Source organism: Salmo salar, chromosome 16 (genome assembly GCF_965601325.2).
Source record: "Salmo salar chromosome 16, fSalSal1, whole genome shotgun sequence".
NCBI classification, from domain to species: Eukaryota; Metazoa; Chordata; class Actinopteri; order Salmoniformes; family Salmonidae; genus Salmo; species Salmo salar.
In genome coordinates, this window is record NC_138306.1 from 11054787 (window position 1) to 11066370 (window position 11584).

Consider the following 11584-nt stretch of genomic DNA (forward strand, 5'->3'; position numbering starts at 1 on the left):
CAACCCTCCTTATAGTCCACACCTGTTTATTTGCTGTTTATTTGCTCTGGTAGCTCAACTAAGTATATTATCCACAGCTATCTGCTCACTGTTTCCAAAGTCTCTGGCAATGTGAAAGTTGTGAGTCTAATGTTTTCAACCAGGGCTCTTCAACCCTGTACAGGAGAGCTACATTCCTGTAGGTTTTCACTCTAACTCTAATCTAGCACACCTGATTCTAATAATTAGCTGCTTGATGAACCGAATCAGGTTAATTACAACTGGGGTTGGAGTGAAAATCTACAGGAGGGTAGCTCTCCAGGAACAGGTTTGGAGAGCTCTGTTTTAGATTATAGTTGTGAAGTGTGTTTATTCTTCCTTAGTAGTGTGGTCCCGTGTGGCTCAGTTGGTAGAGCATGGTGTTTGCAATGCCAGGGTTGTGGGTTTGATTCCCACAGGGGACCAGTATGGAGAAATAACAAAAATGTATGAAATGTATGCATTCACTACTGTAAGTCACTCTGAATAAGAATGTCTGCTAAATGACTAAAATGTAAATGTAGTATTTCATATGCATTTAGCTCAGTCTGTAGGTACTGTGAGGTGCCATGTTTCAGACTGGTGTCAGAGAGGGACAGCGTTGTGATCCAGAACCTTCTATTTAACTATTCTGGTATATCATATTGTGTGAGGTGTGTGTGTGTGTGTGTGTGTGTGTGTGTGTGGAAGCGGGAGGCTGAGAGTGTGATGTGACTGCTGAGAAGAGGGGTGGTGCTCTTCTCTTTCTGCACCTTGGTTGGAAGGAGAGGCAGCAGCAGTATTCTCCTTTTCCTACACAGATTGTTTAACTACCTAGCTGGAGGTGGAGTTGTAACGTAACCAGAGAAAAACTGTTTATTTTGTTTGGTTAATGGAGTGTCAGGAATGTTTACGTGACACACAGGATGGTTTTGCCTTTGACATATTTGTGTTGTCAGAGCTTATTTGTTTTGACATGCTTGAAGATGCTCCTCTTAATATGTAGTAGTAAACTAGTACAGTTGCATTGCTGCTTATTTAATCATTCTCTTGAGGTTTATTAACCCTCCTCGTAGGATACACATTCAGGGGCTGAGTGTGGCGTGAGTGACTGCTGAGAAGAGGGGTGGGGGGGTTGCTCTTCTCTGTCTGCACCTTGGTTGGAAGGAGAGGGAGCAACAGTATTCTCCTCCTACACAGATTGTTTAACAGAATAGTTGGTGGAGCGGTAATGCAACCAGAGGAAAACTGAGTATGAGGCATATTTAGATACATAATAGCATCACACCTTTGTGATAGTCTGCCACAGATGGGTGGTTATGCTCTTGATATATTTGTGTTGTCAGAGCTGACAGAGGGTGGGTGGGGTGAGTCTGTGAGATGTACAGTGGAGCCTGCCTTAGCCCATCATGGGGAAGCTGATGGGTTTTTTTTCTGGGTGGAGACTCTGGAGCTGTTTTTCTTAATCATAATGTATCTGCTCATTGTATTCCATTCTTTATGGTGTTGAGGGTAATGTTTCTGATTACTGTTGTGCAGTATCTTCATCACATTGTTATCTATAGCACGGCAGGACACTTTTGTTCCAGTCCAGCTCCTTGGTAAAACACTGCTTCAAACTAATAATGGTCAAGATTGAAGACCATTTAACATTTGTTTGATTTGTTGAATCAGTTGTGTTGTAGATTATTTTACCTAAGCAGTCCACATATTTATTCCAGACTGTGAACACAATAAGGCATCATATCATTCTGGTGTCAGGGAGGTTCTGTTTTGATATTCACTGTACATCTCCATGGTGACCACTTGAAACAAAGACATTTCTGTGACTAGGTTTGGTGGTGTAATTGAGCTGATATGTAAATTCCCCTGTTCCGTTGCTCTATGCTTGGCTGAGAGACCGCTGTGGGAACAACCTGAAACAGAATACCAGATTATAAATTTAAAAACTTTCTATCAATTTGTGTCCAGATTATGGATTTTGGTCAATAGGAGTGGTACTCTAAACCTGTTCCCTCTCCTGTCCCTTTCCTCTTTGTAGGTCTGGGTATGACCTCACCAGTTTTATTAACAGATTGTACAGCTATTCTTTTGTGTTGTGTAAATAAACACATGCCCAGCCAGTGAACCCAGTTCTTTGGTGTTTATTCTGACATTAGACAAGGGAAGAGCACATATGATGAGATTCCTTTTTCTTTAATAACTTTAACTGGGTCTAGTGTTGCTCTGAGTGGACTTCTGAAGTGGACACCAGACAACACCTGTGAAGACAAGCGCAAAAAAAAAAAAGACCACTCAAATACATCTGCCAAAAGAGAGCACTTCAATGATAATATACTGTACAGTGCCTTCGGAAAGTGTTCAGACCCCTTGACTTTTTCCACATTTTGTTACGTTACAGAATTTCTCTCATCAATCTACACACAATACCGACTAAGCAAAAACAGGTTTTTAGAGACTTTTGCTAATTTATTTAAAATATATATATATATAACATTTACGTAAGTATTCATACCCTTTACTCAGTACTTTGTTGAAGCATGTTTGGCAGCAATTACAGCATAGAGTCTTCTTGGGTATGACGCTACAAGCTTGGCACACATGTATTTGAGGAGTCTCTTCCATTATTCTCTGCAGATCCTCTCAAGCTCTCTCAGGTTGGATGGGGAGCGTGGCTGCACAGCTATTTTCAGGTCTCTCCAGAGCTGTTAGATCGGGTATAAGTCTGGGCTCTGGTTGGGACACTCAAGAACATTCAGAGACTTGTCTCAAAGCCACTCCTGCATTGTCTTGGCTGTGTGCTTAGGGTCGTTGTCCTGTTGGAAGGTGAACCTTCGCCCCAGTCTGAGGTCCTGAGCGCTCTGGAGCAGGTTTTCATCAAGGATCTCTCTGTACTTTGCTCTGTTCATCTTTGCCTCGATCCTAACTAGTCTCCCAGTCCCTGCCGCTGAAAAACATCCCCACAGCATGCTGCTGCCACCACGCTTCACCGTAGGGATGGTAACAGGTTTCCTCCAGACGTGATGCTTGGCATTCAGGCTAAAGAGTTCAATCTTGGTTTCATCAGACCAGAGAATCTTGTTTCTCATGGTCTGAGTGTAAGAACCGACACTGGAGTAGAGAAGCAGGTACGGTTAGTCAAACATTTAATCGGAACAGACATGGAACAAGACAGGAACAGCGTCAGCACACGGGTATACAAGGACATATGACAATCAATGCTGAAGCGGGGGAACAGCCAGATATAGGGGAGGTAATGACAGAGGTGATTGAGTCCAGGTGAGTCCAATAATCGCTGATGCGCGTGACGGGGGAAGGCAGGTGTGCATAATGATTGTGGCATGAGTGCGTAATGCTGGGAAGCATGGCGCCCTCGTGTGCCAGGGGGGAAGAGCGGGAGCATGCCTGACATTGAGAGTCTTTAGGTGCCTTTTGGCAAACTCCAAGCGGGCTGTCATGTGCCTTTTACTGAGGAGAGGCTTCCGTCTGGCCAGTTTAACATAAAAGCCTGTTTGGTGGAGTGCTGCAGAGATGGTTGTCCTTCTGGAAGTTTCTCCCATTTCCACAGAGGAACTCTAGAGCTCTGTCAGAGTGGCCATCGGGTTCTTGGACACCTCCCTGAGCAAGGGCCTTCTCCCCTGATTGCTCAGTTTGGCCAGGGGGCCAGATCTAAGAAGAGTCTTGGTGGTTCCAAACTTCTTCCATTTAAGAATGATGGAGGCCACTGTGTTCTCGGGGACCTTCAATGCTGCAGAAATATTTTGGTACCCTTCCCCATATCTGTGCCTCGACACAATCCTGTCTCGGAGCTCTACGGATAATTCCTTCGACCTCATGGCTTGGTTTTTGTACAGACATGCACTGTCAACTGTGGGACCTTATATAGACAGGTGTGTGCCTTTCCAAATCATGTCCAAACAATTGAATTTACCACAAGTGGACTCCAATCAAGTTGTAGAAACATCTCCAAGGATGATCAATGGAAACAGGATGGATCTGAGCTGCATTTCGAGGCTCATAAAGGGTCTGAATACTTATTTATATAAGGTATTTCTGTTTAAAATGTTTAACTTGCAAAACAATTATAACCTGTTTTTGCTTCATTATTATGGTGTATTGTTTATAGATTGCTGATTATTTTTTTATGTAATCCATTTTATAATAACACTAACGTAACTAAATGCGGAAAAAGTCAAGGGGTCTGAATACTTTACGAAGGCACTGTATATTTCACACAGCACAGCTTAGAAGCAGAAGGCAACAAACAGGCAGGTGCCCAGGCTAAGTGACTGTATAAAAGCCAGCTAAGTGACTGTATAAACGGCAGAAAAATATACATTAAACCACCTGTATTCTCCTATGGAAAGGGACATGTTTAGCCAGTAAACTCTGTATCCCCCCCCCCCCCCCCCTTGCTCACTTGAACTGGTCCTTCTGCGCAAAACAACGATGAGGATGATGACGAAGAAGGCCATTGGGATTAACACAATAGCGATTATTTTTTCCTTGGATAACCTGCCAGTGCCATCAGGGGTCATTGTGGGGGGATTTGGATCTGTGTGTGGGAGAAGAGGACAGGGGGAGCAGTTAAAGGACAAAGAAAACAAATGATCATCATCTAACACTGTTTAACACTATTACTATCTTCAGATCAGACTTTTGGAATTTCCTCCATGAACAACAACGAAGTGTCTCTCACACACGAGCAAGAACTCAGTTTGTCTCTTTATTCTCGGTGCACACGATCTTGAGCTGAGCATTGGTGTTCGGTGGGTTTCGGCACTCACCAGGACTCCCAGCAAAACCTCCAGGTCCACCTGTTGAAGACAAACACATTTAGAATACCCAGACTGCTGATCTGTTATGCAATTTGCTCTTCTAATGTAAAATTACCACAAGATATGTTTTGTTTGAAATACAGTTTGAATATTGAATGGAACTCACCCGTCTGGACAGTTGAAACAATGCCGGTGCAACCTGTAATAACAGTACAGGAATGGTTAGCTGAAACAATCTGTAATAGCAGTACAGGAATGGTTATTTGAAATAATGCTGGAACAATCTGTAATGACAGTACAGGAATGATTCCATACAACAACAGAGAGCTGGATAAGCTGGGAAATGCTCATAGCAGTGACTGGTTTGAGACATTGCTGTAAAGCGTCACGCCATGCTCTATAATAAACTACAACTTCCAAAAGCCCCTTAGCATTAATAATTGACGCCTATGAACATTTTGCTGAAATCTGCTTTGTTTGTTCCCTCTATTGACTATCCTCTTCCCCAGGTTGTACTGTCATGGGCCCTCACAGAAACTCACTGGCTTCGATGACAGGCATGGAGCTGCCTTGCCCCTCAAAGACTGGCTTGATGATCTCTGAGTCACACACCGCGTAGACCTTCTGGCTCTCAACACACAACAGGCATTGTCCAGATGGTGGGGGGGGGATGGTGGGGCAGGGAGGCAGGGGAGCCATTTCACCTCGTGACCACAGAGTCAAATGATCCGTCCAATGGTCATAAACAGACTCAATATTTTGGCATTGAGTATCGTTACAGAGGTAACAGACAGGGGAGGTCTTCTGAGCTGCAAGAGAGAATACAACAGGAAGAGAGCTAGTTAAACAGAGACCCCAGACAATATTAAATATCAAAGTTACTACACTTAGTTTTAGATCAGTCTGGGTCAAAACACTACTATACATACTCACTGTGCTTTAATATAGGAATCATTTTATGGAATTATGGAATTAAAATGCCCAGATTGAATGGTGAGATCAAGTTGTCACCACTTTCATATTTCACTTTGAAACATTCACTGACTGATCCCTGTTTCAGCACCAATACTTTGTGTAAATCTGTGAAACTGTGACAAGGTTTGAAAAACCTAAATGTCGGGGAGAAGTGGCTTATTTACAGTGTATAAAAGTACAGTATTCATTTCGTTTTTGACACTATAATGAACACATGCATGGCAGGCATGAGAACAGCTCACCTTCAAAAGAAGTGCCAGATACAGCCCAGCCAGCCAGACATAGAGCCAGGAAGACTGTAAGAAAAAAAAACAAGGGCTCATGCATGTGGATGTCACTACAGTACAAACACCCACTCATCGTCTTGTTAACGGTTTCTCACTTACAGTAATCTATATATGACTAAAACTCAAAATGCATTGTTGACTTACTTGGAAGTATCGATCCATTCATGTTTGGATGTTTCTGTGGAGTATCTGCAAATTAAAAAATTAAAAATTAAAACATTTAGTCTAAACATTATGTAAACCTTTGCTACCATTCATCATTCTAATGTCCTCGAGTACTGAGCAGGTGGATCTAGGGGTGTGGCGTTACAAATATTTTGACAACACAACAATGATTCCCCCAGTCATGAAGATGGATATATCATATTCTAGTAGGCTATAGTCTAGTCCCCACTGGACTGATCATCCCCAGGGGTCTGTTTTAGAAGGGTTCTGAGTCTGTGTGTGTGTGTGGGACATCAACCAACCTCAGAGATATCTATTTTAGCCCCATGGTTTCATGATCCCTCCGCTGTACCTCACCTACCCTAAAGCTCAGTTTTATAAAATGTTAATAATAGGCCTTCATTTATCGTGGTTAGTCTTATTGAGACAATTAAAAAACGCAACAACCAACCTCAGTTCAATATTGCAGATCTATTCTTCTCTTCCGTATTGTAATATGAACCTTCAGACAAGCATGTATGTGACATTTCGTCTATGTTTTGGTGTAACACAATAGCACACTCAAGTCGTGAAAATAAGTGTAACCGATGTGAAATGGCTAGTTAGTTAGCGTTGGTGCGCGCTAATAGCGTTTCAATCAGTGACGTCGTTGTGTTGTAAGGGCCGCGGCTTTTGTGGCGCGATGGGTAACGATGCTTCGTGGGTGTCGGTTGTTGATGTGTGCAAGGGTCCCTGGTTCGAGCCCAGGTTGGGGCGAAGAGAGGGACGGAACCTACGCTGTTACATATGCATAAATAGTATTTCAGCAGATTTCGTGCATTTTTGTGTGGCTTAATTTGTGTGAAAATACATTTTTTGTGCGACTTCATTCATAGGAAAATACCTTTTTTTTGTGGGCAAACTTCGGAACAATCTTTTGAAACGTATTGGAGCAAAGCATTTTGGGCAATGGTGTTGTACACTGCCTTTTTTGTATTCCACATGTTAACAACCCAATATTGTTAATCAAACAGGTTGTCAACGAATTAAATATAATATAATAATAGCCTTACAGGTTTTATTTTTATTAATGCCAATGCTGTTTTCTCTGCTTGTTTTCGCTTAATATTTTGGGATACTGTTGCTATGTCCGATTTTATGAGGGTTTCCAGACTGGAGTGTAAACCTGTATTTGTATGTTATTTTTAAGGTATCAATGAAGGTATTTCATTGGTGAATGGGGATACATTTGCATGACGGTAAATGAATTTATCAATAAATATGGGGAAACAGAAGACCTGCAAAAAATAATATGTTTGGTTTAAATGTCCCTGTTGCAACTGCCTGGTATTTGCAATTATAACGAGTCTGGACTATGATCTATTAAGCCATATCAATGTAGTTAGACATGTTAATGTAAAATAATGAATTATGTTGGCTTACACTTATGGCACTTCCATGGCCGTTTCATGATGGTTATTACGGTCGTGTCAATCAGGTTATATACTTAGGCTGTTGTAACAAGGCATATGCCAGCATTGTAGACCTACTGCCTCTGCCCAGAGGACCACTAGGCTTTCATGGCAACGACCGTTAAGAGTTCACTTTGCCACGTATGAGCCCTGGTTAGAGTCGCTGTTGCATCTTTCACTTTCTTCCACTACATTGGTGGCAGCGTTAGGATCACGTCCAGCTCATGTCTAGTTATATGAACCAGTGGTGAGAATCATTCTGGGTTTCAACATTTATTCAGAAGGAAATCCTCTGTGACTGTCTAATTTACATCAGTTAACTTACCAGTGTGGAACCAAAACAAACACATTCTACACATTTATAAATGACCTGTTTTAAAGTGTTCTTACAACCATGTTGTTCTGTTGTTACTGAAGCTTATATATCTAATAACCTGACAATGATCCGCATCATATTGGTAGACAAATAATGTGTGTTACGCAGAAAAACACAGCTATGCTTTTTTTTAGGATGCAAACCACTAATATGATTCACTAGTCTACTTCCGCATGGCAAGCGGTACGGAAGTGCCAAAGTCTAGGACAAAAAGGCTTCTCAACAGTTTTTATCCCCAAGCCATAAGACTCCTGAACAGAAAATCAAATGGCTACCCGGACTATTTGCATTGTGTGCCCCCCCACCCCCAACCCCTCTTTTTACGCTGCTGCTACTCTCTGTTTATCATATATGCATAATCACTTTAACTATACATTCATGTACATACTTCCTCAATCAGCCTGACTAACCGGTGTCTGTACTTTTATAGCCTCGCTACTTACCGGTGCCTCGATACTTGTATAGCCTCGCTACTGTATATAGCCTGTCTTTTTACTGTTGTTTTATTTCTTTACTTACCTATTGTTCACCTAATACCTTTTTTTTTGCACTATTGGTTAGAGCCTGTAATTAAGCATTTCACTGTAAGGTCTACACTTGTTGTATTCGGCGCACGTGACAAATAAACTTTGATTTGATTTGATCCATCCCCGTTCTGATCTAATGAGAGGGATGTAGGATTTTCTACGGGCTAGAATCGAGGCCTTTCCCAGTCATGAAGTACGAAGCTATAGGCCCCTGTTGGTTCTCATTGGCAAAGGCTGAACTCAAGTTATGTCAGATTCTCCTATACCACTTTGCCTAACATCTTATACCCCAGAGGTTGTAAATAAACCCTTTTTTAAAGGTGATATAACTTGTATCATTATTATAGGGCTGTGAAACCTATAGCCGAATGGCTTCAGACTGAGCATTTCTCACCATCTATTTACACATTGCAATTTTCGTTTTATAACAGGTAGTGTCCATTTATTTACAGTAGTGAACTATTACTTTCTTCAGTGGAAATACAGAATATATATAAAACTGTCAAATATACCAAAGCTAAATCAAGTAGAGAACTACAAACATTTAACCAGTTAAAGATAATGAATACATGACAACTAGAATATTTTATTATAAATAATGAATACAAAAGAGTTGGCTATAACAGTACAAACAAAGTGAGTGTGTGTATATGTGTGTTAGTGTTTGTGTGTGCATGATCATTTCCAATCATACAACTGTATCTCCATTCCCCAATTGAATACCTTCATTGTTAACACAAAATATATATATACTGTATGTATATCTTTTTGGGTCCTATCTGACAACCCTCATAAAGTTCGACATAGCCTTGTATAAAATGCATTATGAAAGAAATGGTGTAATGTACACGTGGAGCCTTGTATTAAATGCATTATGAAGAAAATGTTTTCATGTATGATGATGGCCTACTTTATAATAAGGTGGTAGGCCTAATTTGGTGTTTTACGAATTAAAAAATGTAAGTGTATTATAAAATTATTTTATACAATAGGCTTCATGTCGGTACCAACTTTCATTCAGAAACGAAGGCTTAATAATAATAATAATAAAATGGTGCTCCCGTAGGCTACATTATAATAATGGCACTATACCACTGGATATAATACATATGAAGTAACTGCCATGGGTGGTCAATTGATCATTCCAGCATCGTTTTGATTGGGACAGTATTATTTCGCTGCTTTGAGACAAGCATGGGAACTCATCTTGATAAATCAATCAATGTCAGATTTTTGTTTTCAGTGAATCTCCGTTTGGATATTTGGTTACAATTAGGCTGAGAAATGTTAGTTAAATTGAGGTGAGCGCTCATGATCATTAGTCTAGCAATTGAAAGCAATGCAGATTTTATCTACACACACACAGATTAGGCCTATAGCCTACCTGATGAGCTTCCCTAATGTTTTCCTGAACAATCCTGATGCATTTCAGTCACTTAGCCTACTGATGCGAATACACATTTGTACACTTTTCACATAGGCTATTCAAGTCACTTGACATATTCATGTATTGTTTTAAAAAGGTCCTTCAATAACAATATAGCTGAAAACACTATTGACTTCATTGATTTACAGAGTTTATTCTCGTAATTGTAGGCTAGTCTACTTGGTGATAGATCGTTTTAAATAGTATTGTAACAGTAGGCCTACCTACACTATAACCCCATATGCGGTTACTGACCACAATCGATTCAATTAAAAATAAGAAGTGTTGATTCATTTATTTGGCAATGGGGAGAGCACCATGCGTGGAAGCGCTGCAGGAAGGGGTGCAGGAAGTGCTGCAGATAGATTGAAATACATATGCCAAATCCTTGAAAATGCTACACCAGTATAATTTAGCCACAGAGGACCAATAGCCTATTTAAAAAATTGCTGTAGATTGTGTTGTCATATTATGAGCGCATATGCCTAGTCTAGTCGGGAATCCAGCAGTTCGGCAATCGGTAGGCAAATATAAAACAGCTGACTGTTGATTGTGGCTGACAATGAATAGCAGGCAGTAGCTAAAAGGTTTTTCAAAATACTTCAAAATACAACTGCGGGAAAATTTGGTTTGAATAGGTGAGTGCAACTGGAAAAATTGTAGATGATAATTTAATTTCCACAGGCCTAAAATCATTGTATCCACATTTCATTGGAATATGCTATTGGTGGCCTTTAAGTCATGGGTCGTTCATTGTCTTGATCTCGGTATGCAAATGTAGGCTTGTCATTTTGATCATTTGTGTGATATAAAAAAATATTGTAACCTCTCCAGTCGTGTAAAATCATTTTAGAAAAAGGCTTTTTTTTCTCAGAACGACAAACCCCTCAGCCCCTGTTCTTCAGGACTGAGTCCCGAATGCTATGGAACTTTGGAGACGGCCCCGGCCTGCCCTATACTTTATCTGTATCATCAGAAAATACATCAACTGCGCGATAAGAACGAATTCGACATGACAATTCAACATGCGAAAGGCAAAATACTTTTCAATGTTGAAGGGACACAATTAACAGAACAACTAGATACATTTCGATGAGAATGTAGGACATTCAATGAACCAAATGAAATACTAAACTCACGTAAATTCAATGTGTGTTGGTTGAACTCGTCTGGAATGCCTTTGGGTCTCTGAAATGCAGACTACGGCAACTTGCATTCAACTTGCTCGCTCTACGCGTATACTGCCTTCCACTCAGAGAAGTTCATGAATGAATGAAAGTGCGGAAGTGCGTCTCTTGATAAACTGATTCCGCCCTCAACAACCCGCCTTCATAAAAGACCTGTGGAAAATTAACGGAATGAGAACGAGTACTTGGAGTTTAAACTGAAGGACAAATCCTCCAGACTTAGTTTATTGTCGATAAGGAGGGAAAAGGGTCGGTGCTGTAATGTGCAACACACAGAATATTATTCTGGTTGCCGTTATAACAGACTTGGAGTATTTAATAGGCTATTTTGTTTCAGAACGCTATAACGAATGTGTTATCAAGTAATTATTATAGCCTATATTAATGTCACTTTTATTAGTCCTATATTTTTATG

General features: G+C 40.6%; 1 protein-coding gene across 1 annotated transcript; it reads right to left on the minus strand.

The window, feature by feature from the left end:
• Nucleotides 1–2125: 2125 nt before the first annotated feature.
• Nucleotides 2126–11321, minus strand: LOC106573259 (uncharacterized). The gene is made up of 8 exons (XM_082962505.1): nucleotides 11122–11321; nucleotides 6182–6226; nucleotides 5993–6046; nucleotides 5318–5584; nucleotides 4942–4974; nucleotides 4785–4814; nucleotides 4418–4552; nucleotides 2126–2258 (listed from the first exon to the last, which is right to left on the minus strand). Exons 2-8 carry the CDS (start codon nucleotides 6201–6203, stop codon nucleotides 2203–2205), a joined length of 597 nt encoding a protein of 198 aa, XP_082818631.1. The 5' UTR covers nucleotides 6204–6226; nucleotides 11122–11321; the 3' UTR covers nucleotides 2126–2202.
• Nucleotides 11322–11584: the final 263 nt, after the last annotated feature.